General features: G+C 36.9%; 1 protein-coding gene across 3 annotated transcripts in view; it reads left to right on the forward strand.

Annotated features, from left to right (window-relative positions):
- Positions 1-26,548, forward strand: part of DMXL1 (Dmx like 1) — a 216,224-nt gene that overhangs the window by 115,664 nt on the left and 74,012 nt on the right. For all 3 annotated transcript variants that reach the window (XM_014593197.1, XM_027765897.1, XM_006162337.2), the window contains exons 26-30: positions 2,600-2,676; positions 6,242-6,369; positions 7,456-7,704; positions 18,322-18,500; positions 25,612-25,751. In XM_014593197.1, the coding sequence (XP_014448683.1) occupies positions 2,600-2,676; positions 6,242-6,369; positions 7,456-7,704; positions 18,322-18,500; positions 25,612-25,751 (773 nt within the window). The remainder of the gene's footprint in view (positions 1-2,599; positions 2,677-6,241; positions 6,370-7,455; positions 7,705-18,321; positions 18,501-25,611; positions 25,752-26,548) is intronic.

The following is a 26,548-nucleotide window of genomic DNA, read 5'->3' on the forward strand; positions in this document are numbered from 1 at the left end:
CCCCTCACCTGCAGTGTTTGTTAAAAGTTTGGATTCCTAAGTTCACTCCAGACTTACTGAATCAGCCTGTGAGAGTCCCAGGAATATGTGTAAAGAAGTTCCTCAGCTGACTCTAATGTATAGTTAATCACATCATTATATTGAAGTATCTAACCAACCCCGACAGCCTGCCCCTCATCCTCACTCGGCTTCATCTGCTATTAGAGTCATATTTCACATTTCCTCTTGACTCTCCAGACAGTTTGCAGTCTAGGAAAGTATAGCCGAGTTTGACTGCTTTTGTACATTCTTTGGGGATTTTTACCCTCACAGTCTTGTTTGGTTCTTACCTACCTCACAGGTTATCATATCACAAGTTTGATTTTCTGTTTGCTTGATGGTGGGCTTTTTTCCCCACAATTTTACTGTCTTGGATAATCTTCATTCTTAAAGTTCAATTTTGCCACTTTCCTTTATTGCTCTTTAGTATAAATACCCACTGTGCTTATTATACAGTTTGGAATTTAATCTCCAAAAGAAGATTGTACTCATTTTAGCCAAACTATATTCCATATTTAACTTTTATTTCTAGGATAACTATGATGTATCAGTTAGCTTTTGCCGCTTAAGATTAACCCTGAGAGTCCAGCAGGTGGCATGGCGGTTAAGGGTGCTGGACTCCCACATGGCTGACCACGGTTCGAGTCCCAGACCTAGCGGCTTGCTTTCTCACTTTCCCTTTCCCTCTCTTTCTCTGTCTCTCTCTGGTCAAGTTAAAAATAAGTAAAATTAAATAACTAAGTAATTCTTTAAAAACAAAACAAAACAAAAGAATGATCCTGAGATATTACTAGTTTTAAAAAAGCCATCACATTTAATTTGCTTACGATGCTGTGGGCTGGCTTATTAGTTCTTCCAGTGTGGGCCAGCCAGGCTGATTCCTAGACTCTCTCATTTATCTTTTAGCAGCTGGTGGGTTGACTGACTTATGAATAAACTGTGATGGGTCTCACTCGTTTTTGATGATTGGCAGGCTTATTGGCAGGACTGAAAGTAGAAGATGGGTGAGATGAGGCTCATCCTCCAGCAGGTGAGCCTTGTGTGTTAGTCTGGGTTCTTCAGAGAAATAGTCAGTAGGAGTGTGTGTGTAGAGAGAGAGATTTATCATAAGGAACTTACATATGACTGTGGAGATTGAGACGTTCCAACATCTATGACAGGCAAGTTGAAGACTAGGAGAGCTGATGATGTAGTTCTATCTGAGTCAGAAGGCATGAACTGGAGAGTGTATGGAGTAAGCGTGGTTTAAAGGTCTACAGGTTTGAGACCTAAGAAGGGTTGATGTTCCTGGTTAGGTTCAAAAACTAAAAAGACTGATGTCACAGCTCAGTGCAGTTGGGTAGTATTCCCTCTTATTCAGCCTTTTGTTCTCTTAAGTCTTCAGTTGCTGGGTAATGCCCACTCACTTTAGAGGGCAGTCCACTTTAATCATTTCAAATGTTTATCTCATCCAGAAACTCCCCCACAGACCCACCAGAGTGCTAGCTAACCAATGTCTGTGTACCCCATGGCCCAGTCATATCCATTTGTACTCACACAAGAGTTGCTGAAGTTTAAGAGGAGCAAAAGTGTTATATCATTGGGAAAGTCACGATGTATTTTTCTATGCAAAAATGCATCGTGACTTTCCCTGAGATCCAATAGAATTTGCAAGGCCTTGCCAGGCATGAGTTCAGAACTCACAGGTCACTTCTGTTGTGTCTCTCTGGTCAAGCAAGATCCAAAGGCTGGCCCTGATTCAGTGAGTGGAGAATTAGACTCCAACTCTGAACTGCAGTTTGCAATCTCTGATATGTGGTCTTTGCCATCTTCAATTATGTGGCGTTACCTTGGATTTTAATTCATCTATGTCTTACTGACAGCTGAAGGAGAAATAGCCATTAAGCTTATCACCGCCCGTTTTATCTTTATAAAAGACTGTCGTACTTCATAACCTGATTAAGAGCCCGATCTTCTCGTGTTTTAGTCTACTTTATTACATCACGTGAACTTGCCCTCGTCCTCAGACCTGCTTACTGCATCTCTTGCCATGCTCTGTGTCGATTCTCCTGTCCTTGAAACAAACTGTTTCCTTTCAGTTATTCTCTTTTAATACCTTCTCTCTCTCCTGTCTCTCATTGTCTTCAAATTGTTTTCTAGGGTAAGTAGATTATGTAGCAACATATTCTTTAATGAGGTGTCCATAGGTGGACTGTCATTTATCAGTCTGAGCTTATTCATAGTTGGGTTGAGAGAAAAGCAGATCATGTGTTAGGGGACTTGCTTTGAACACGTGACTCCTACTTGACTGGATCGCTGGCCTCCATTTCCCTTGCCTGTTGAAAAACAGACAGCAGCTGTGTGTTTTATATTTTCAGCCAAAGCCTCAGTGTTTTTTCTTTAAATTATCTGTAGTGAAACTTCTCTAGGTAGAAGAGTGTTATAGGGGAAAAGAGAAAAAAGTGCTTATGGAAGCAAAAGGGTGGGGTTTTTTTATGTTGATTTTATTAGGTCTAAAAAAAGCTATACTATAAAAAATATATACTTCAAGTGATTTGTTGTGTTTCTTTTTTTTTTCCAGGTATATGTAATGCACACTTTAGCAGCCTCACTTTCTGCTTGTATTTATCAGTGCCTTTGTGGTAGTCATAACTACAGGTAAACGTCTCTTTTGTGAAATTTAAGAGTGTTTGCAGTAACCAGTGAGGGTTCACATTCGATATGCCATGGCTTTATAACCTTTCAATGTAGTCTACTGTCAATAATGTGGAAAACATGCCTCAGGGGTTGGCTACTTTTTTTTTTCATCTTGTAAATTTTAGTCTACGCCTTTATGGCAGTGAATTTCAGGTAAACCCTTGTTGATATGGCTTATTTGGCAGCCGGTTATTGATCCCTGGTTATGCTGGACATTGTGATAGGCAATGAGAATTTTAGCGAGTAGGTTAGGCTCTCTCCTTCCTTGAGGTCAGTCTAGTTAGAGACATACAGGAACTGATCCATGATATGTGACTTAGTGTGGCCCTTAAATGACAAATACTGACAAATACTGTAATGTGGTAGACAGCAAAAGACTCAGGGAACACAGAAGAGGGAGTGACTGAATTGGGAGAAATTTTACAGAATTGACGTTGAGGATTTTTCTTTATGTTCTAAAGTGTCACTGTAATTCTGTATAGGCTTTAAAAATACTTAAACTTTATGATTCTATGGGATCTTCCTATATCTGTCTTCAGTTGTTTGAAGTACTCTTGACCATTTCTTCAAATGTCATGTCATCTGTTTTGTATTTCTTTTCTTGTTAGGCAGATATTAGAACCTGTGGGTCCATCTTGTTTTTCTTGTAATTGTCCTTTCATATGTTCTTTGTGTTAATCTCTTTTTGCCTCACTTCAGGAGAAACTCTAGTTTCATTTTCTGGACTCTGATTCATTCTTTGGAAATTTCCTTCCTTTTACTTAGCCAGAGTTTGTATTTTAGAAATTCTGTTTTTCGGGACCAGCAGGTGGCATGGTGGTTAAGGCGCTCACACATGGCCAACCACAGTTTGAGTCCTGGACTTGGTGACTTACTTTCTTACTTTTCTTCTCTCTTTTTTTCTCTCTCTTTGTGTATCACTCTCTGATAAAATTAAAATAAATAAATGAATAAATAAAATTAAATCTTAAAGAAATTCTGTTTTTCATTTGTAAAGCACTCTTACTGATTTTGATAGTCACTTTTATTAATTTTTAAGAACTTTTGTGTAAAAGTACTTTTTTTAATGTTCTGATAAGTCTACCATTTCAGATACATATTGTCTACAATATGTGTCTGACTACGTATGACTACATATTGTCAACCTTTCTTGGTGCTGATTTTGGTTGTCTTCATTGTAAGTATTTAGATTCTCCATTGCTAGTCCCACTTAACCATTCTAATTTTATATTCCCAATATACTTATTTGATTTTTTTGACCCTGGTCCTCTGACAGTTCATGTTTTTGTTAATAAATGTGGCTTTACTTTCATCAGTATATTTTAATCTTTCCTATCATACATTTCTAAGGGCTTACTATGACAGGAGAGATTTTTTTTTGGTTTGTTACTCTGCCATCTTGAAAAAAAAAAAAAAAGAAAAACCTGGGGCGGGGGGGGTCATTTCTCATTTCTGTTTCTCTGTCGGTCTCTGTCTCTCCGCTGAGCGCAAATGTCCCATAGCTAAAATCTTTCAAAAAGAAAATTATATTGGCCGACTGAAATGGCGTGGAAGAGCACACACATTCTATGGCAAGAAATCAAAAAAAAGTTTTTAATGAAAAAATAAAAAATAAAATCATTTTCTTAATGTTTGACATAGGAATTTCTGAAGGATTTAACAAAATTTTTATACTGCTTTCTGTCAGAATTATTTCATAGTTTATGTCAAACTGCAAGTTATTTTGTTCATTCAACTCTTACTAAGTCTTAGCCTCAAGGATCATTTATTTGTGGATGCTTGTCCAAAATTCTCAACTTGTACGAAACACTGCCATCTTTTGCCTTCATAGCACTGGATACTTAGGTTTCATCTCTTATAGCAATGTGATAATCATTTGTGTCTAATTCCCCTACCTGAGTATAGATTTCATGGGGACAGAAACCCTGTTTTTCATCATATGTCTAATCCTTGGTGCAGTGCCTGATAGAAAGTAGGCTAGTCAGTAAATAGAAAACTGAACCTAAACTTTATTTAAGGCGCTCACACATGGCCAACCACAGTTTGAGTCCTGGACTTGGTGACTTACTTTCTTACTTTTCTTCTCTCTTTTTTTCTCTCTCTTTGTGTATCACTCTCTGATAAAATTAAAATAAATAAATGAATAAATAAAATTAAATCTTAAAGAAATTCTGTTTTTCATTTGTAAAGCACTCTTACTGATTTTGATAGTCACTTTTATTAATTTTTAAGAACTTTTGTGTAAAAGTACTTTTTTTAATGTTCTGATAAGTCTACCATTTCAGATACATATTGTCTACAATATGTGTCTGACTACGTATGACTACATATTGTCAACCTTTCTTGGTGCTGATTTTGGTTGTCTTCATTGTAAGTATTTAGATTCTCCATTGCTAGTCCCACTTAACCATTCTAATTTTATATTCCCAATATACTTATTTGATTTTTTTGACCCTGGTCCTCTGACAGTTCATGTTTTTGTTAATAAATGTGGCTTTACTTTCATCAGTATATTTTAATCTTTCCTATCATACATTTCTAAGGGCTTACTATGACAGGAGAGATTTTTTTTTGGTTTGTTACTCTGCCATCTTGAAAAAAAAAAAAAAGAAAAACCTGGGGCGGGGGGGGTCATTTCTCATTTCTGTTTCTCTGTCGGTCTCTGTCTCTCCGCTGAGCGCAAATGTCCCATAGCTAAAATCTTTCAAAAAGAAAATTATATTGGCCGACTGAAATGGCGTGGAAGAGCACACACATTCTATGGCAAGAAATCAAAAAAAAGTTTTTAATGAAAAAATAAAAAATAAAATCATTTTCTTAATGTTTGACATAGGAATTTCTGAAGGATTTAACAAAATTTTTATACTGCTTTCTGTCAGAATTATTTCATAGTTTATGTCAAACTGCAAGTTATTTTGTTCATTCAACTCTTACTAAGTCTTAGCCTCAAGGATCATTTATTTGTGGATGCTTGTCCAAAATTCTCAACTTGTACGAAACACTGCCATCTTTTGCCTTCATAGCACTGGATACTTAGGTTTCATCTCTTATAGCAATGTGATAATCATTTGTGTCTAATTCCCCTACCTGAGTATAGATTTCATGGGGACAGAAACCCTGTTTTTCATCATATGTCTAATCCTTGGTGCAGTGCCTGATAGAAAGTAGGCTAGTCAGTAAATAGAAAACTGAACCTAAACTTTATTTCCCAAACAAATAGTCTTGTTTTGAAGTCCATGGTGTCAGTTTGCTGCTCATGGTCCATGGTGATTTTGTTTTCTCATCTGAACCTGTTCTATCTCTCACTAAATATGGTCACAGCTATCGTATGTGTATTACTCTAGTAACTCTGTATATTTACAGAATTAATTAGCTTCTAAACTTTAGAGTATACTACTTAGTTATAATAGCAGTATAATAATAAACAAAATTTTATATTTAAAGTACCTTAGAAATTAGATATAAAATGTGAAAAATATTACACATGAAATTCATCCTAGATTTAAATATCATTTTCTTCTCTTAGTTCATTGCAAACCAATCAATTTACTGGAATGGTGTATCAGACAGTACTGCTTCCCCATCGACATTCTTTGAAAACAGGAAGCTTAGATGAGGCGATAACTCCTAATACATCACCAGCTCAGTGGCCAGGTATGTAAATTATATATATATGTATATGTATATATATGTGTGTGTGTATGTATATAAAGTTTGTTTTGTTTTTGCCCTTTTGAAAATATTGGACAGTTGATTAAAAAGCTGATTTGGGGGCCAGTAAATGGCATGGTGGTTAAGGCTACTGGATCCCATACAGCTGACTTCTCTGTTCAAGTCCCAGACCCAGCTGCTTGAAAAACACTGGTGTGTATGCGTACGTGTCCAAAGTGCTTATAAAAGAATGGAGGAGAAAGGAGTGGGGTGCTTTCTTCTCTTCCTCTCTCCCTCTCTCTCTCTCTAGCGAACACATGCGCCCTATAGCAAATAGAAAAAAAAAATTTGGTTTGGTCTTGCCATATGATAATCATTGTTAAATACTCCTCAAAGTAATACCAGTTCAATATTCATCACTTACATGGAATTTTGCAGTTTACTGAACTACTTTGATCCTTACATGTATATAACGAAATGTCTGGTGAGTGTGTGCACCCTATAGCAAAAGTTTTTAAAAAAGAAGTTTTATTATATCATTTAAAAAATAATTTGACTTTTTGTCATAATAAAAAGAAATTATGGGAGCCAGCAGGCGGTGCGGTGGTTAAGGCACTAGGCACACACAGGCCAACCATGCCTCAAGTCCCAGACTAGTGGCTTGTGAGTCAAGCCGGCACATGAGCATGCTTGCCCAAGTCCTGAGAGGAGGATGGAGGAGAAGGGATTGAGGCATGGCCATCCCCCTGGGGGCAATTTTTCACTTCCCTTCTTTTTGTCTCTCTGTCTCTCTTTCTCTATCCAGCAAGTGCACACACCCTTTGCCAAAAACCTTTAAAAAAAAGAAAAAAATTATGTTATTAAAATTTTAACTATAATTTGAGTCAGATTACAGATTTTTAGTGTTTATCTAAATGGAAGAAATAGCTCAATGTTTATGTAGTAGCCGTAGTAAGCCTCAACTAGTCTGTGGCTCTAGGGAAGAAAATATTTCATCCTGATATAATAAATGTTTTTTGAAAATTAAAAAAATATAGTTAACTTTAAAGATATATTGTCAATAGCAGTTATGTTTATTTCTTGTTTTAGGGATAACTTGTCTAACTCGACTTTTGAATTCTTCTGGCGAGGAAGCCCAGTCAGGGCTTACAGTCTTGCTCTGTGAGATTCTCACAGCGGTGTATCTTAGTCTCTTCATCCATGGCCTGGCAACACATTCTAGTAATGAACTCTTCCGGATTGTGGCCCATCCTCTAAATGAAAAAATGTGGTCAGCTGTATTTGGTGGAGGTGCGCATGTTCCCAGCAAAGAACAGACGCACTCAAAAGCTGTACCTGGTGAGTGGCAATTCTTTACCCTTTTTTTTCCCCCAAATGTAATTATATTTTAATTTAGTCCTAGAAAGTTCTGGTCGTACTCCTTTTTTGTGAACAGTTTTATGGTGAAAATGCAGTATTAAAGCTTCTGGTGCTGTTTTCAGTGTTTATAATATTCTTGCACCAGTGACTGGAAATGTCTGATGTAATTATATTAATTCTTTTACTATAGAAATTTCGTTTGCTTTGAAATACACTGTTACGTTGGTTTTTGTTCTATCCCGAACACAGACTCTCTCTTCTTCCTTTGGCAGGAAGGCACTTTGCTGTGCCTAGCCCCCACCAGGTAGTGGTATTCTCCATGGAATGTGTGGGCTTTTCCAAAGCTCTTTCAGCCATCAGCTCTCATAGCCCTCCCAGCCTTGCAGGCAAGATATTAGCTTTAGAAATAGGCTTTCACAATTCAGCTTGCTTTGTGTTGTTTTGGAGGGGTTGGGGTCCAGTGGGCCAGTTTCATTTTGTTTGGCACTTATACAAATTGAGAAATGTCCTTTAATCAAGCCATATTTTCGATTTAACACAATGATTAGCATTTTAGAAAACTATCTCTTATTTATTCCACTTTTAAATTCGTTGTTTTGGTATTTTCAGTCTTTTAGACTTTAACATTTTTAAGTATGTAAAAATAAAGCAATGTCAGTGCTAGTCATAGAAATTCAGACTATGGCTTGAAATGGTTGGAAAAACATTTCAAATGAAGCTGCTTTATGATTTGCATATTATGATTCTGGCCATTAGGGTTTTTGGATTTCTAAGTGTTTATACTACTATAAAAAAGTGAGTATTTTCAACAACTTTTGATATGCATTTCAAAACTTCCTAATGTTAAAACTTTATATGTATGTGTGTTTTTACACACCCACACACCCACACACATATAATCTTTAAAGATCAAGATAGCAAACTTTCTTTTTTTTTGGAGAGGTTTTTGCTATAGGGCGCGTGCGCTCGCCAGACAGAGACAGAGAGACAGAAAGTGAGAAATCACCCCCCGGGGGGATGGCCACACCGCAATCTCTTCTCCTCCATTCTCCTCTCAGGATCTTGGGCACGCATGCACATGCACCCGGCGTTAGTTTTAAGCAACCGGGTCCGGGACGCGAACTGCCGGTCGACTATGTGGGAGTCCAGCGATATAGCCATTACGCTAACTGCTGGTTCCCATGATAGCAAACTTTCTTGACTTTAAAAAGAATCTTCACAATGCTTTCCGCCTTTCTATTTTTGTGACTTATTTGCTCTTATGTGATCATCTCGGTTCCCAGTTTTGAAGACTATGGGCCATAGATTTAAGGATTAAGGTCTAGTATGTGAAAATCCATTTCCTTCTATACTGACACTGCATAATAAAAAAATTTAAATGTTTTTCAAAAAATAAGCTCCGTGCGTAGATACATTTAAGAAAGAAGCCCAGAAAGATTATTTATCTCTGAATTCTACTTCACTTTCTCCTCTTCTCTAAAGTCAGCATACACACATGTGTATGTACACATGTAGGGTTGGGCATGTACACACTGGGAGCTAGGCAGTTTGTGGGAGCCCTAAGAAGATAAGAAAAACATGAGTTTGGCTTCATTATTTAGGAGAAAATTATTGTCAAAATTCTTACTATGAATGATGAATATTGTTTGAATGATGCTGTAGTAAAAGAAAATTACAAAAGCAGTTACCTTGTTAAAACAGATTATTAATTATTGAGCCGGTCTTAGCATGCAGTATGCTTCCCTGAAGCAGTTTTCACTGAACTGTGGCCCTGAATGATTATACAACAGAAAAAAATCATAATAGTTTCACTTTACTTCTGCTTAATTGGAACTGTTTCTTTAGTTTCCTAAGACTATAACTTTCTAATTCAGGTCCATTTCACCCTCCCTCTCCCACCAAGAAAACCAGGCAAAGATTTGGTCCTTTATGTTTAATACTTATAATAAGGTAGGTTCGGTTCATAACTTAGAGCAAGTCTTTTTCTTTAAAGGGCCTAGTATATATTAGGTTGTTGGAAAAGTCACAACGTAGTTTTCCATGTTTTTATATGCAAAAATGCATCATGACTTTTCCAACAACCTAATAGTTGAGGCTCTGTAGACCTGTTAGTGTCTCCCAACTACTGGGTTGTCAGGACAGTCATGACATGTTTTTGCATAGAAATGTTACAACTTTCCTGACAGCCTCAGAGTTAATTCTCCTCTTGGATCACAAAAACAGCCATAGGCAGTATGTTCACAAATGAAAATGACTGTGTTCCAATGAAATGTTACTCACGAAAATATAATTTGTAATCCCTTGCTTTAGAGGTAGAAGCAGTTTGTTGTTTCTCTATTTGAAATAGAACATTTGCCTTACCTGTTAAAGGAATTTCAGGGCTTAAAATTTTTTTAAGTTTTTCCATTTCTTTCATAAGTGAGAGAAAAAGAGAGTCACCCCACAGGGTCTTGATGCCGTCCTCTATCCTCAGCCTTCAGCCATCCCCAGATCATGGGTGCACATGTGCCTGCTATTCCTAGGGAGGTATCCAGACTTGAACTAGCAATCTTCCCATGTGGGATTGCCTCACAGAATATCACATTTTACCACTGTACCACCATCCAGCTCCAAATTTCAGGTTTCAAGACCAAATAAAGTTACTGTTTCAACCCGGCCTTAACATGGATCTCAAGTGTTTGACCTACTTGTAAAGTAGACCTTGTGAAATAGGACAAGTGACAGTAGAGGGACAATTTATGCTCTTCCCTGTCATACTTTGGTTTTTTTTTTTTTGTTTTTTTTTTTAAGGGAGATTTTTGGTATAGGTATAGGGCATGTGGATTTACCAGAGACAGAAAGCAAGAAATTGGGTGATAGACACACTGCCATCCCTTCTCCTCCATTCCCCTCCTAGGGATTCTGGACACATGCCTGGCATGAGTTTTAAGCCACTGGGTCCGGGGCTCAAACCGTGGTCAGCCATATGGGAGTCCAGTGTCATAACCATTATGCCATCTGCTGGTCCTCCTTGTCACACCTCTTAATGTCCTTGCACATTAAGTCCTGGGGATAATTCAGTTTCGTCTTCCGTACTTACTGGAAAGTGTGCCAGGTTTCCATGGCTTCTCCTGGAACTTGACACCTTCCTGCCGGATACTCTGTTGCATTCCACACTTTGTTCACTGACCTCATCAGCATTTTCTCTTTCTGTTCTTGCCATTTATTAAGCTTCTTTCTACCAGTTTTCCTCATAAACTTCCGATTTCAAAGACAAATTTACCTCTCTGTTTCAATACTAAATATTACCGTTTTCACAGCATTCCTTTTCTAGTTTTTAGAGTTATTTCCTAAGTTTTACTTATTAATTTTTCATACAGATTTTTTAAAAAGAATAAATTCGGGGCCAACAGGTAGTGTAGTGGTTGTGGCACTGAACTCCCATATGGCTGACTGTGGTTCAGGTTCTGGACCTAGTGGCTGGGCATGTGTCCATGCATGTCCAAAGTTCCGAGAGGAGAATGAAGGAAACGGATTGTGGCAGGGCCATCTCCTGTGGGATGCTTTCTCATTCTCTCTCTCGCTCTCTCTCTCTCTCCTTCTCCCCAGTGAGCGCATGTACCCTATAGCAAAAATTCTCTCAAAAAAAGAAAAAAAACTTCATAGGAAATTTACCTTGGACAATCTGCTTAACTACAGATATTTTAATTCAGTTAAAGAAAGACTATCGCTATGTAAAGGAAGTAGGGTTTATAGCTCTATTTAGTTTTGTGCTAAATGAAGAATTGGTAAGTTTTGATTCTATTTTAATATGCAGTAGCTGAGGAAAAAGTCATTTGTTAAGCCTCTGATCTTGTTAATATGAAATATTAAAAAGCAATAAATTCTTGCTAAGAAACGTCCATGTATCTGGTAAATAAAAAATGCATTTTTGCTAACTAGGCATCAGGTGCAGTTTGTTTTTGCTGAGCACAGATGGGTATAGAACCTCACTCAGAGTCCAGGCTGATCCTCGCTTACCCATTCAGTTTACATTGTGGTTTGTAGGCAGAAATACCATACATACATTATTTTTCAAGTCCCATCATAATCTGTATCTCACCACTTTGGGGATGCCAAATAAAACGAATGAATGTGACCAAAAATGATCAGAATCTATGCTGAGCCTCTTGGATTGAGACATGGTACCCATATTATGTGATTATTTAAAACATGTTCTTCATTTAATGATCGGGCTGGACATAATCACATCTGTGTTATATGGTGCTCACATGTCTTTGCGAACCCAGAAAATACTCTGAAAGCAGCCAGTCATGGATGACTGAAGGAGCACCTACAGAAAGCATGAATGGTGTGTTTGGTCAGTTCGCTAACCAGGAAAAGGGGTCAGCTCACCAAACGATGAAGCCAATGCCTCCTGGTTCCAAAGCTGATCTAGTTTTGAAAGGATCAGGGGGAGGAAGGAAAGTGAGGGCAGTGCGGTGCTTCAGAGGGCAGCAGTCCTGGGAGGCAGATCTGCAATGTTTAGAGAACAGAAAATCAGTCAAAACAGAGACTAGCAGTGGTGACATCTGATACGAAGTAAAGTTCTGAAATCTCAGGCCGTGACGGTTATGTTATGAGAGCTTATCAGCGAAAGCAGCAGGGCAGCTTTGAGAAACTGCAGGTATAAGTTAGCAGCCTGCATGATGAATTACAGTTAAACATAACCATTAAGTCAGACAGCACTCAATATATGTTGTTGACCAAGGGGATAAAATAATGTCTCTTAAAAAGTTTATCTGATATCAGTCAAAATTGACAGATATTTGTGATGTTTTTATCTTTTAAATTTTGCCAAAAACTGAGAAGCCTAGAATACTTCATTTTCCTGAAATCTAGTCAGTGTCCAAGTATTGTATACTGAAGGATGAAATACACGCCTAGAACCCCTGAACATTTGTTTTCTGGAAAGTGTGTTTAGAGCTAGTGTTATGAGAGAAATCAGAAAGTCATCATTCATTTGTCTTGTTCTGGTATAAATCCCAATTTTAGTTTTCTTGCAGTAGTCCCGTGAACTATATTATATTTCTCTGTACAAGTCTGTGATTTATTTAATGTACGAATTCTTTTAGTAACATAATATTTAAATATAACTTAAGTTTTGCAGTTTAAGAAAATAATAGATGATTTTTGTCAGACTTTAGGTCAATAGGTCAGAATTCTTAACAAGAACATTAATGTTTAAAATGATATAATCAGCAATTTAGTTTTTAGTCAAATTCAATGTTTTCTGAGTTTCACATTATATTTTAGTGAAGAATTTGATTTTCTAATGAACTACAATTTAGTGCCGGTATATGTTCATGGAGTTCTGAATTATTTTATTATTATGCTTAACTTACCAAGAATCAGCTAAGCGATAGCAGTTTTCAGAAAATTACTCTTTTTCTGCCAACAGTTAGAAATCCATACTTCTGCTTCTTATTGCATTTTTAAAGCAAAACTTTTTATTTTAAGAATTTTTATTGTATTTTGTGGTAATATTTGTAATTGGAATAACTGTGAACTTTCTATCTTTATTTTAACAAATTTATGGTAGTGATTTTTCTATGTCACCAAATTGAGAAATGAAATATAAAGTGAATATTTTATTTGTGGCAGTTTATTCATATTTTCAATTCTGAGGCTGCTAATGATGTTGTAGACGTTTTAAGTTATACTTTTGGCATGTTGTTATTTATGCTAAATACAGATATAAAAATCAGATGTTTTGCTTTTTCCTATGAAACTTGTTATAAAAATTTATATTCAGTATCTAGTGATTATCACGTGTCATTGCTATCATTCCTTTAGCAAAATAGTAGAATTTCTTGACCAAAAAAGGTAAGACTTGAACATATTTAAAATATACAGTGAAATCAGCTATTTAAAGTATAGTCAATATTCCAAAGACTTTGTACTGGTGATTTATTATAAAGAACTTTTAAATTATTACTTAATCTCAAAATAACTATCTTGGAAAAGGGAACACCAAGACTTTTCTTTGGGGTCCATATATTAATAATATACATTTTTAAGTTTAAGAGGCATGCTGTTTATTCATTTCAGAAGTGACTGGAGAAGGCCGAATTATTATATAACAAGGGTAGAGAAAGCATAGACTTACCGATCAAAGAAACCCACCAGGAAATATGCATGTATTATTTTTTATAAATAATTATCTTTTACCTGACCGCTAAAACCTGGTGATAAAGGAAGACGCTAACCTTACGGAAAACGAGATGCCTGTCTGCTCTTCACTCCCTCAGTCACTCTGTGTACTTACTGAGCCGAGAATGTGACCTCCCACACCGTGTTCTAGTATTGAGGTCCTGAGTGCTACAAGGTGGCTTGGGAATATTTCCTCTATTCTAATATTTTTGTTATAATAGAAAAAAGAAATTTGCCATGCCAAAAATGTATAAGGGTATAGTTCAGTAGTATTAACTATTAGGGGACTTGAAAGAGTTTGTGGAAATATAAAATTAAAGTATGAGCTTATTTTACTGTGAGAAAGTTTTGAAATCCATGCATAGATTTTGTGTTTTTATTTTTAAGGCTTTTTGTTGTTTTGTTATAGTTGTTGTTTTTCCCTTGCCATAGTGTGCGTCTGCTCCCCGGAGAGAGACAGTGAGAGGGAAAGGAAACTGAGAAATCACCCCTCAGGGGCGACAGCTACTTCGCAGTTTCTTCTCTTCTATTCTCCTCTTGGAATTCTGGGCATGCACATACATGTACCCCGTGTGATTTTCAAGCTACCAGGTCTGGAACTGGAACTGCAGTCTACCATGTGGGAGTCCAGTGCCATAATCACTATGCTACCTTCTGGAACCATGCATAGTTTTTTATAATATGCACTTTCCATCACTTTCTGTAGACCCCTATAATACCCACATTGCTGTGAAACAGCTCTAGAAATTTTTCATCTTACAAATCTAGAAACTATTTGGCATCTCTTCTCTCCCCTTTCTTTACAACCCCTGGTAAGCCCCATTTCAGTTTTCATTTCTAGGAATTTAACTACTTTACATACCTCACACACATGGAGTTAGATAGCATTTGTCTTTTTGAGACTCACTCACTGAGCATAATGTCTTCATCTGTGTTGTAGCATTTCTCAGAATTTCCTTCTTTTTTTTTTTTTGGTTCATTGCCAGAGGGCACATGTACTCACTAGGTGGGGGGCCAGGAGGGGGACATCCATTTCTTTTAGAATGAACTCAGAGGCTGATAACATCGCTTACAGCAGTATCTCAAACTTGATAGAACTTACGTTGAGAAATACAGTTTGTGATTTTTAATTTTAAATTACTGTTTTTTCTTTTTTGGAGAGGTTTTTGCTATAGGGCATGTGTGCTCGCCAGAAAGAGAGAGACAGAAAGCAAGAAATCACCCCCCAGGGGGGATGGCCACATCGTAATCCCTTCTCCTCCACTCTCCTCTTGGGATCTTGGGCATGCACGCACATGCACCCGGCGTGAGTTTTTGCCACCAGGTCTGGAGCTTGAACCACAGTCGACTACATAGGAGTCCAGCAACATATCCATTATGCCAACTGCTGTTCCCCCTAAATTACTTTTTAAATTTAAGTTTTTTATTTTTCTGCAAACTTTTTTGAAGTCTCATATTTCTCTGTACAGTCTACTATGTTGATATGGAGCCTACTTCTAAAGAGTGCTTTCTATGGATGAAAACCACTAAGAAATTTATTTCTAAAATTTATGTCAATTTGATTCTGTGTGACTTTTTCTTCATTTTTGTAGCCAGTTTCTATCTTGTTGTGCCTGTACAATTCATAAGCTCTGTGTTAGGTTCTTCTTAATTTCTCCCTAAACTGACTTTTTAAAAATTAATTAATTTATTTTTCATTTCATTTTCTTTTATACATTCAATCACATTATTATTTGTCTTACAAAATGGATATTTCAACAGGTGAACATCTCTCCCCAACACAGTTGACAAAACCACAAAACATCCTCAACAGACAATACCGCACTTCCCTGTGACATCAATACTTTGCCTCCTTATTGAATATGGAAGACTTACTGTTGAGTGAAACAAGCTAGGCTATGAAGGAGAGGCATTGTATGTTCTTGCTTAATACATACCGAGTGTCCACACTCTGACTGAAACTAATTCACTAGAGGATATAGAAACACAGTACATAGATGTAAATACCAGATATAGTGTGTGTGCAAGAGGAGGGTCTGATGAGGGACATTTAAACTGACTTTTTTCTTCTATTGATTTTTCAGAAAAGTCATGACACATTTTTGCATAGGAAAGTACGGACTTTTCTGATGACCCAATGTTACTGGTGAAATAGTGGTTTCTGCCTTCATGAAAGTCAGTTTTCACCCAGAATGGCAGAAGTTCTCAATATTAGATGATTAGCGATTCCTACCAGCTGAATAGTCTCTTGTTGCCTCTGCATGCCTTGCCCAGGCTCACCCCGTGGGACTAAGCACACAGTTGCCATAGGTCTTCCTACAGTTTGTGGGAGAGGAAGACAGAGCAGCCGTTCTGAGGACAGGCCGCAGGTCTAGGTGGTTGTTTGTGGGAGGCATGACTTGGGTCCTGTCATTGGTAGCATCTGCGGTACTACACCATTCAGTGCTATAAACCTGTTCGCCAGTCAGTTTTTTCTTTCGCCCTTCATTGAAAGTGTTTTGATAAGTGGTTTTATCTTCCTGGCATTGAGTCTGTAAATTTTAAACATTTCTTCCAATGTGATTAAATTTGTTTTATTTTCATGTCAGGTATCTAGAGTCACAGATTGCGCCTTCTTTTTTTAAAAAAAAAAGTTTTAAAATTTTGCTAGAGGGCAGATGCACTTGATGGCAACAAAGGGAGAAACAGAGGGAAAAAGTGAGAAAGCACCAGGTGAGGGGATGGCCATGCTGTGATCCCTTCTCCATTTCTCCTTTTGTGATTTTGGGCATGCGTATGCGCATGCTGAGCGTGTGTTTCACACCACCAGGCCCAGGACTCAAACAGCTTAGTCAGCCTTGTGAGATCAGTCTTTCTTGACCCTCATTCCACTCAGGCCCCGCAAACCATACTTTACTTATTTTTTTTCTTTAAAAACCCTCATCTATTGCTTTTAAAACTGTATCTTTTGGGGCCAGCCAGGTGATTTTTGTGGCTAAGATGGCTGGATCTCACATGGCCAAGTGCATAGTTCAAGTCTCAGACCTGGTGACTTGGCAAATACACCAAGCATGTATGTGTGCGTGTCCGAAGTCCCACAAGCAGAATGGAGGAGAAGGGATTCCAACATGGCCATCCCCCTGCGGGGTGATTTCTCAACACCAATCCCAGCGAGTACACACACCCTATAGCAAAAACACAACAACAACAGAGAAGTTTCTTTTGATGACACAGCAGTTTTAGGAACATCTATCAATTTAACATTGTTTTTTCAAGATTCTCTATTTTTCGTTATTCATATGCCTTCTTATAATAAAACAGCAAAATAGTAATGTTAAAGTCAAATGACAAATCTAAAACTTAGCATTAATTTTCTGAAAGGTTAAAAATTCCTTTATAATCTAAATTTTTCATTTGATGAGATTTGGGCAAAACCAGTTTAAGTTTTAGGGTTTATATTTATTTATGTATGCAACAGGAATATTGGAAACTTGATTGTTGATAATCATATGATAGTATATACAGAAGAAAAATTTACACATTTAATCTGATAGTTACTTCTAAAGTCATTTGAGAGATTAAATCGTAATCATACCACTTTTTAGTAATCTCAGGTATTCTACTATGCATCTTTTTTTCCCTGAAATAACCCAATTACTATGACATGTAGCTTGACTATAGCTTGATGTAATGCATGTGCATGCTGTGGCTGCAAGCTGAGTAGCTTCAAACATAACACTGAATTATATTACAGCACAAATATTTGCATCCTCCTGGAAGGTAAGTACAATCTCATTGGAACCACTGAAGGAGAGTATTGGTTTGCACCTTAATGTGGAACCGTTAGCTGGTCTGTCAGATCATCCCTATGTCTGCCAGACGCTTGATTTTTTTACTGGTAATTTACAACTTGTGACTTAGTGTTGATTTACATTGTGTTTAATTCTTTATGCTAACTAATTTGGTTTAAGGTAAACTATTAAGAATACTAACTGTAGTGTGTTCAGGAAGTAAAACAATAATGACTATATTTTCTTTCTCTTCTTTGTAATTCTACTGACCAAAGGTTCCATTTCTGAGCTATTTCAGAAACTTTGAATTAGTTTAACTAACAGTGCTCAAACTTTTTTATATTATCTAATGAAAATGTTTTATATATAGACCTAAGGCTAAGTGATGATTGAAGAATCTCTGAACCGAGTTATTTCTCTAATTAGCATCAACATCCCATAATATTGTTAAGAAAACAAAGAAGGATGTAACAGAGCACTCAACAAAGTGGTTTTCGTATCTCTCCCCCTACCTGTTTTTTTACTTCAATCATTGTAATCTTATTTTTTGTGTGTATGCTTAATTGTAGTTAACTTTAAGTTTTACGTAAAGACATGAAATAAATACAATGAAAATAGTACTTACTTTCATAAAACTTTATTTTTTTGTTGTTAGTTTCTTCACTAGTTGAAGAAGGAGAGAAACAGAACAAACGTTTTAGGCCATCAAAAATGTCTTGCAGAGAATCTGCCCCATCGAGCTCTTCCTCACCACCAGTAAATCCGGAGTCACTGACAGTCAAAGAGAAGTTCATTCCACCAGAGCTCAGTATTTGGGACTATTTCATAGCCAAGGTAATAAAAGTGCCATCCAGGTCAACACTTAAATAGTCAAATGGGAATGAAGGTGTTTAAGTGTAAATGTTGATGATTCCAAATATTTTGCCACTGTGATTTGAAATTTTTTTCATTTTTATCAAGCTACGATCATCTGTACAAATTACCCTAAAATATTTTGACCATGTTTTCAATAAGTTCTTAAGATAGTTTTTTGATAAAGTATGACTTTTGCATTTTAAACAAAACAAAGTTCTTAAGATTAATCAGAGAACTTGGTCAACCAAAAGCAACCTTACTTGGTAACGTAAAATACTGTTAACGTACTTGATTGTGAATACGGAATCAAGAACACAAGAAATCAACTTGTCTGGGTCATCCCTAATCCCTATTTGTTCTTTTTTTACACTAAAGGCAGTTTTGTCCTCTTATGACATGCATGAATTTCAGTTACCAATGATTGATTAAATAACATTTCCTGAACAACATGGTTCAAATCCACATTACCACATTATGTTTCTCATGAGTAATTTCAGAAAGTACAAACTTCCTTGCTAGCTCTTCATTCCACAGATTACTACTGTGTAAGTAACAGATGCAGCTCATGGTCAGTGGCCAGTTACATCAGTTTTTTCAGTTTGATCATTTAGCACCTGTTACTCAATTCACACGGAGACATCAAAGCATATAGTTGTTTTACTTCTGTTTTTTTCCATGATAAACCCTTGTGATATTTTATAAAAATGGATAATTGAAGGCACTGGACCAACAAAGATGAAAGTACATCAAATAAATGAAAAGTGTTTGTACTGAGAGTGAACTTCATGGACTTATAGAAAAAACAACAAACTCTGGCAGTGTTGACATTGCTGCCATTTTAAAAGCTCTAGATGTGCAGCCATAAGAATTTGTTGGTGAACTTAACAGAAATGTAGAAAGAATTGTACAGAAAAAAATGAAGGTGTTCCATCGACAGTGATTTAGCAAAAAATAAAATATAAAAACTTTACATTAAAAAGACTCTACCTTGAAAATGCAAAGAATAAAATCCTGGAAGCTGATGCAAACTTAGAAAGCAGTATGACAATTTGCTAAGGCATAGAAAAGATGCTTGCTTCTTATGCTAAGTGACAGGAGAAGGAAGTCAACACTACATTTGAAAGTTATTTTTTCTTTCTTTAACAAAGAAATAAAATACTTTCTGCACCAGCAGTTAGCGTAATGGCTATGTTGCTGGACTCCCATGTAGTCAACTGCGGTTTGAGTCCTGGACCCGGTGACTTAAACTCACGCCGGGTGCGTGTGCATGCATGCCTAAGATCCCCAGAGGAGAATGGGGGAGAAGGAATTGTGGTGTGGCCACCCCCCTGGTTCTGTCTCTGTCTCTCTCTGTTTGTCTGGCAAGCGCACACGCCCTATAGCAAAAATCTCTCTCTCAAAAAAAAAGAATACTTTCATTTTCAATGTTTCTTGCTTTTCTCTTTAGGTATTTATTGTAATTCACGACTGATATATAATTATTATACATCTTTATAGGGTACAGAATGGTCTTTAAAAACATGTAAACAAAAGATGTCATAAATTAACAAAGATAATCTTAACATAATCAATGAAAGCAGAATTTGTAATTTTCTCATAGAGGACTATGGAAAATAATAGTTTATAATCCAAAATAAAGTCCTGTGGGTATCAATCATTAGTTCAGTTGAGATTATTAAAATTGTACATAACAGTAGCTTAATAGGAAAAGATAAAAAAGCACTTTTACTCACAATGAGTTCTTATAAGACCATAGTACTGTACTGTGCATAAAGAAATAAGTCCTCAAAAAAGCAAAAATAAAACAAAGTTGGCAAGAGATGTTTAAAGGACATGGTAAAGCCGGTGATTTGGTGATTTATAGGCTTTACAGAGTTCTTGGTTTTTAATGTTTTTTAATTCACTCTAAGGAAAGAGTTGACTGTAATATTTTGGACTTTTCCTGTATTATCTAGTTTTATACAATGAGTAATGGTTATAATAAATATATAAATAGAAACCTGTGGAGGCAATTGTCTACCAAATAATAAGTGGATTTATGTTTAAACCTGCTTGTGTGTAAAATAATTAGTTGAATCTGCATTTAGTCCTGACATTCAATGTTGTTATTAATATGTGTGAACTTACCTTTTTTTTCTAGTTGTTTTGTGTTCTCTTACTTCTGTCTGTTCCTGGTATAGTAGTCCCTTAAGTATTTCTTGAAGAACTGAATTTGTTTTGGTGAATTCTTTCAGCATTTGTTTATCTGAGAATGATTTTATTGCTCCTTCTCATATGAAGGCTAATATTGCTGGGTATAGTACTCTTGGCTGAAATTGCTTTTCTTCCAGAGTTTTAAATATATCTTCCCATTCTTTCCTTGCCTGCATTATTTCAGCTGAGAGGTCTGATGTTAGTCTAATCCCCGGGGTAACCTTTATAAGTAATCCAGCATTCGTCTTTTGCCATTTTTAGAAATTTGTCTTCTATTTTTACCAATTTGGCTATGATATGCCTTGGAGAAGATTTTCTTATATTACATCTAATTGGTGTCCTTTTTATCTCCTGGATTTGGATGTCTGCATGCTTCTCTAAATTTGGAAATTTTTCAGCTAATATATTATGAAAGATGTTTTCTATGCCTTTACCTGTCTCTTCACCATCTGGAATACCTGTTATGTGGCTTTTTGACCATTTAATGGTGTCTAAGAGTTCTCATATGTTGTCCAGATTTCTAATGGTTATTCTTTTCAGTTGTTTGGACTAAATCGGAAGGTTTGTCTTCAAGATCAGAAATTCTTTCTTCTGCGTGGTCTAATCTGCAGTTGGTACTTTCAAGGAAGGTTTTGATTTTCTGCATCATATTCTTTATCTCCAGAAATCCTGTTTGGTTTCTTTCAATATGTCCCTTTATGGAGTTCCTCCTTCAAGTCATGGAAGGATTTTTCTCATCTCCTGGAATTGGTTCTGTCTTCTCTTGCATACCATTGAGTAATATTCTTTATTCTTTTTCTGGCATTTCTGTGATCTCTTCAGTTTTATCCATTGTTGGTGAGAGGTTTTTTGGTTTTTTTTTTCCTCTTCTCTTTCCTTTTGGAATCAGTTTGTTTTGGTTTTTGTTTGTTTTTTGCTTTTTAAAAAATTTATTAACTTCTATACAGTGTACAACAAAGTTTTTGCCAGCATTAATACAGTCCTGTACATCTGTACAAAGCATTAATACAGTGCATATTAGTCAATGATGAAGATTTATGATCTTTTAAGGGGGAAATATTTCCTGCTATTACTTGGTGCTCTGCTTTGATTTTTAGTCATCTAGTAGTATAGTCACTTCTTCCTGTTTCTTTGGCGTATGTTTCCATAGCTGTGTGCTCCTGTACTTCTCTGTGATATGTGTAAGCTCTGTGATAATTTTCCTTCTCTACTGTAGATGGGAGTGTGGAATCCACAGTAACCGTTTAGAGTTCAGATTTTCAGAGGGGAATTTCTCTGCTTTTACTGCTAAGAGAATTATGGGGAAGAATTCCTCCAGAGTCTCCTATTTTCTTTCTTTTTTTTTTTTTTAAACTTTTTAATTATTTTTTAGAATTGTTTTATTTAACTTTACTTATTTATTTATTTTAATTTAATCAGAGAGGGACAGAGTGTGAGAGGCCAAGTGAGAGAAGGAAAGTAAGAAAGCAAGCCAACAAGTCCGGGATGCAAACTGCAGTCAGCCATGTGGGAGTCTAGCACTTCGAACCACCACACCACCTGCCAGCCCCAGAGTCTCGTATTTTCAAGCATTTGATCTTGTACACCCAAACCTAACTGCTCCCAGTGAGCTGACAGGTGGAATGTAAGGTGGGAGACTACATTTTTAGGTGCACTTGCAGATGCTCTGGCCAAAGAGCCTCTCTTCTCCAACACCAGGGGTCCCTGCCGATGAGCTCAAGCTGAGCTAGCCACTTGGCTTGAGCCTGCCTGTTAGTCCTCCTATATCTGAGATGTCAGGGAATTCCCAATATTTCTTCCCTTTTTTGAGAGATTTTTGCTATAGACTGTGTATGCTTGCTGGAGAGACAGCAATAGAGGGGAACAAAGCAAGAAATCACCCCCCGCCCCAGAGTGGGGGGGTTGTCCACGCTGCAGTCCCTTCTCTTCCATTCTCCTCTTGGGATCTTCGCACACATGCACACATGCCCAGTGTGAGTTTTAAGCCACTGGGTCCAGGATCGAACCATGATCAACTACATGGGGGACAGGCAACATAACCATTATGCCATCTGCTTGTCCCAAATTCTCAATATTTCTAATGTTTTGGGACCAGCAGTTAGCATAATGGCTATGTCGCTGAACTTCCATCTAGCCGACCACAGTTTGAGTCCCAGACCCAGTGGCTTAAACTTACGCCGGGTGCATGTGCGTGTGTACCGAAGATCCCGAGAGGAGAATGGAGGAGAATGGATTGCGGCGTGTCCACCCCCCTGGGGGGATGATTTCTCGCTTTCTGTCTCTCTGTCTTTCTGGCGAGCACACGCACCCTATAGCAAAAACCTCTCAAAAAAAAAAAAGAGTATTTTTAATGTTTTAATTGCAATTTTACAGGTTTTTTTTAATCCCTATATGTTTGTAGTTAGCAGTAAAAGTATTTTTTACTGTTTTTTTTCAAATGTTTTTAAAGGGTACAGACATTTGTAATTTTTTTCATTTTAAAAATGGTTTGTGTGGTTTTTGCTTGAATGGTCATTTTACAGTCCTGTACATCTGTACAAAGCAAGGAGTGCCTGCATATATCTTTCGCTCTCAGGTAATCAGCTATACCCCTCACATTCTTGACTCGAAGGTGATTTAGGCACTCATGCACATGCACCTGGCATGAGTTTAAGCCACCAGGTCTGGGACTCAAACCACGGTCGACTATATGGGAGTCCAGCAACATGGCCATAATGCCAACTTCTGGTCCCGGTCAGGGTAGAACTTCTGCACCACAGAGCTTGGGGTGGGATGGGAACAACTTCTGGCCAAAATGCCATAGTCTTTCTGTTTTACTCAATAGACTCAGTAGATTTTTTTAAATAAATGCTTCTCCATGATGCATGTGGTCAATTTCCAGTGGTTATTTTTGATAGCTCTGTCCAGCCTATTTGTTGCTTCTGGTGGAGAAGGCTTACCAGGCTCCTCACCCAGCTGTTCTAGAAGTTCTACCCATCCTGCTGTATTTTCTTTATTGGGCTTCCCTGGATCCAAGATTTTATAACTTTTCTTTTCAAACTTCGCACATCCTTTTCATCTTTTCTTCACACTTTTTTTTTTTTTTTTTAAATTTTGCTAGAGGATGCTTGTGCATGAGAGAAAAAGTGAGAAAGCACTTCCCCTGGGCTATGGTCACAATATATTTCCTACTCCTTTGTTTCTCCCTCCTTTCAGAGTTTTGGACACACATGTACACACACCTGGTGTGTTTTTCAGCCTGCCTGGTCTGGGACTCCCAAGTGTACCAGGGACTATATGGGATCCAGCTGCCTTAACCACCACACCACTGCCTGGTCCCCTGTTCTCACTCTTAACTGATGCCTATTATACTGGAGGAGAGAATCCTTCCTATCAAAGACCATTTCCTCCAGTTCTGTTCTGAATCCCATCTTTACTTTGCTTCTCATCTATCTCCTGTCTTCCATTTTTTTTTCCTAACTAGCTCTTTCTCATCGGGACAGAAATGTCCTGCTTGACCCCAAAACTTTTCCCAGTCACTGTCCCATTTGTCTGCTCGCTATTCACACTCAGCTTTTTAAAACTCTGTACTGATACTCTTCTCGGTGCATTATTTCCCTTTTATACTTTCTCGTTGGGTAGCTTCTGACCCAGTTACCTCATGGAGATGGCTCTGGCTCTTGTTGAGGTTCAGGTGGTATCTGTGAAATATAACTGAATAAATTATCATCTTAATTGACCTCTTAGCAATATTTGGCACTTTCCCTCTCCTTCCTAGAAATACTTCCTCTCCTGTCGTCTTGATGATAATCTCTTCTAGTTTTTTTTTGTCTCCAAGTTTACTGTTTACTCGTTCATAGTCTTCTTTCTTTATCCTTCATTTTCTACCAGATCCATGAATCTTGGTTTCTTCAAATTCAGATGTGAGATATTTATTTTCCCCAACACCTTCCCTCTATTCCCCCAGTCCTGGCATTTTAGTAAGTGGCACCTTCATCCTTATGCCTACTCAACCCAGAAACCAAGGGATTGTTCTCACTCCTTTGTACTTTAAGTCTACCAGCATATCTATGCATGCTTTCTCCAAAATATACCTTCTGCTCTATCTTTTCAGCTCTATCACCAACACATGTGCCCAGGCTGCCAACTCTTGCCTGACGTCTTCATTTCCAGTCTTGCCATTTGGGCTTTCATAAGAGAGTAGTTGCAGTGATATTCTTAAAATCCAAATCTTAATACCTGTCCTCCACCTACAACTCAAGAGTGGCATTCCATTGCATGCTTTACCCCGGCCTAGAAGACCCTGCTTGATCCGTCACTTGATCTTCTCTTTAGTCTTTCTTCCGGGACTTACACTCTTACCTAGCAGGCTTCTGTCAGCCTGCTTTTTCTATACCAAACTCTTTCTCATATTTGAACCTTTTATGTGTTATCTCTACTGCCAAAATTTTTTTTACTTATCTCTTGCTACAAGATTTCCTTCTTGTCCTTTAGGTCTCATGTAAATTTCACTTTTCAGAGAGGTCTTCCATAAACAGCTTATCTCAGTTCTTCTTGTTCTCCATCTGAATTCTTTGTTTTTTAATGTAACAAAATTTGTATTTAGTTTTCTGTTATTTGCCTATCTTTTCCATTGAAATGTAAATTTTATGGGGGAAATGGCTTATTCATCTTACGAATTCTTAGATCAAGTACACTTTTTGGCACATAGTGGCTGCTTACTTGATTTTTTCTTGAACAAATGAATAAGTAAGGGAATTGTTTAAAGTGATGTCAAATGCATAAATGATAAACCTAATTACTTACTTTCTTTTAATGCATAGCTGCAAATAGGATGAATTGTTACTCTAAAACAATATATTTCACTATGGCTAAATCAGATATTTGAATGACAAATTCCTTAACTTTTTGGTTTTAGCCTTTTCTACCCCCTTCCCAAAGTAGAGCAGAATATGATTCAGAGGAGAGTCTGGAAAGTGATGGAGATGACGAGGAGGAGGAGGATGTTTTAGCTTCAGATTTCCATCTCCAGGAACATTCTAATTCAAATTCATATAGGTATGGCTTATTTCATTTTAAGTTTCTTTTTTAAAATTATCATGGCTTGTATAAATAATATTTTTGATAATACATGTGAAATTAACAGTGTGGTGAATTATAACATGTAATTCAGATTTATTTAGTTAAAATGGTTAAATTACTTTTTAACCAATAATTTCGCAGTTGACTTTGAGTCTTCCTGAGTGGGTTATCTACTTCACTCAGATTATACCTTGCCTTTTTCTTTCTTTCTTTTTTTTTTTTTTTCCTTTTTTATTAGTTTTGTTATGGAGTATGTGTACTTGCTGGTGAGAGATTGAAAAAGAAATCGTCCTCTGGGGGGATGGCCACACTACAGTCTCTTCTCTTCCATTCTCCTCTCAGGATTTTGGGCATGTATGTACACATGCCCTGTGTGATTTTTTTTTTTTTTTTTTTTTTTATTATTATCATAATCTTCTTTATATTACATTGGATTACATATAACTTTACATTGACTTCCATTGCTTTTTCAAAAGGGAATGCCATGCATGTCAGTCAATACAGAGGCATCGATCTCCCCGCTTTATCATTCAAAGTCTTTTCCATGCATTTCCCAATAATTATTATTATTATAATTTTTTAAAACAGTCAATCACTATTTCTCATTTTGCTTGTTAAAAGACTTCACCCATCATGAAATACTTCCCAGACCAGTCCAGTTGAGAATACTATACACGTCATCTTCAACAGATAATAAACCATATCTGTTTCTCACTAACATCCCCTCTATTGTTCACTTGCTATCTTTCTCTATCCTCTTCTCTTTTTTTTTT

Source organism: Tupaia chinensis, unplaced genomic scaffold, assembly GCF_000334495.1.
Source record: "Tupaia chinensis unplaced genomic scaffold, TupChi_1.0 Scaffold139897_1, whole genome shotgun sequence".
Lineage (NCBI taxonomy): Eukaryota > Metazoa > Chordata > Mammalia > Scandentia > Tupaiidae > Tupaia > Tupaia belangeri.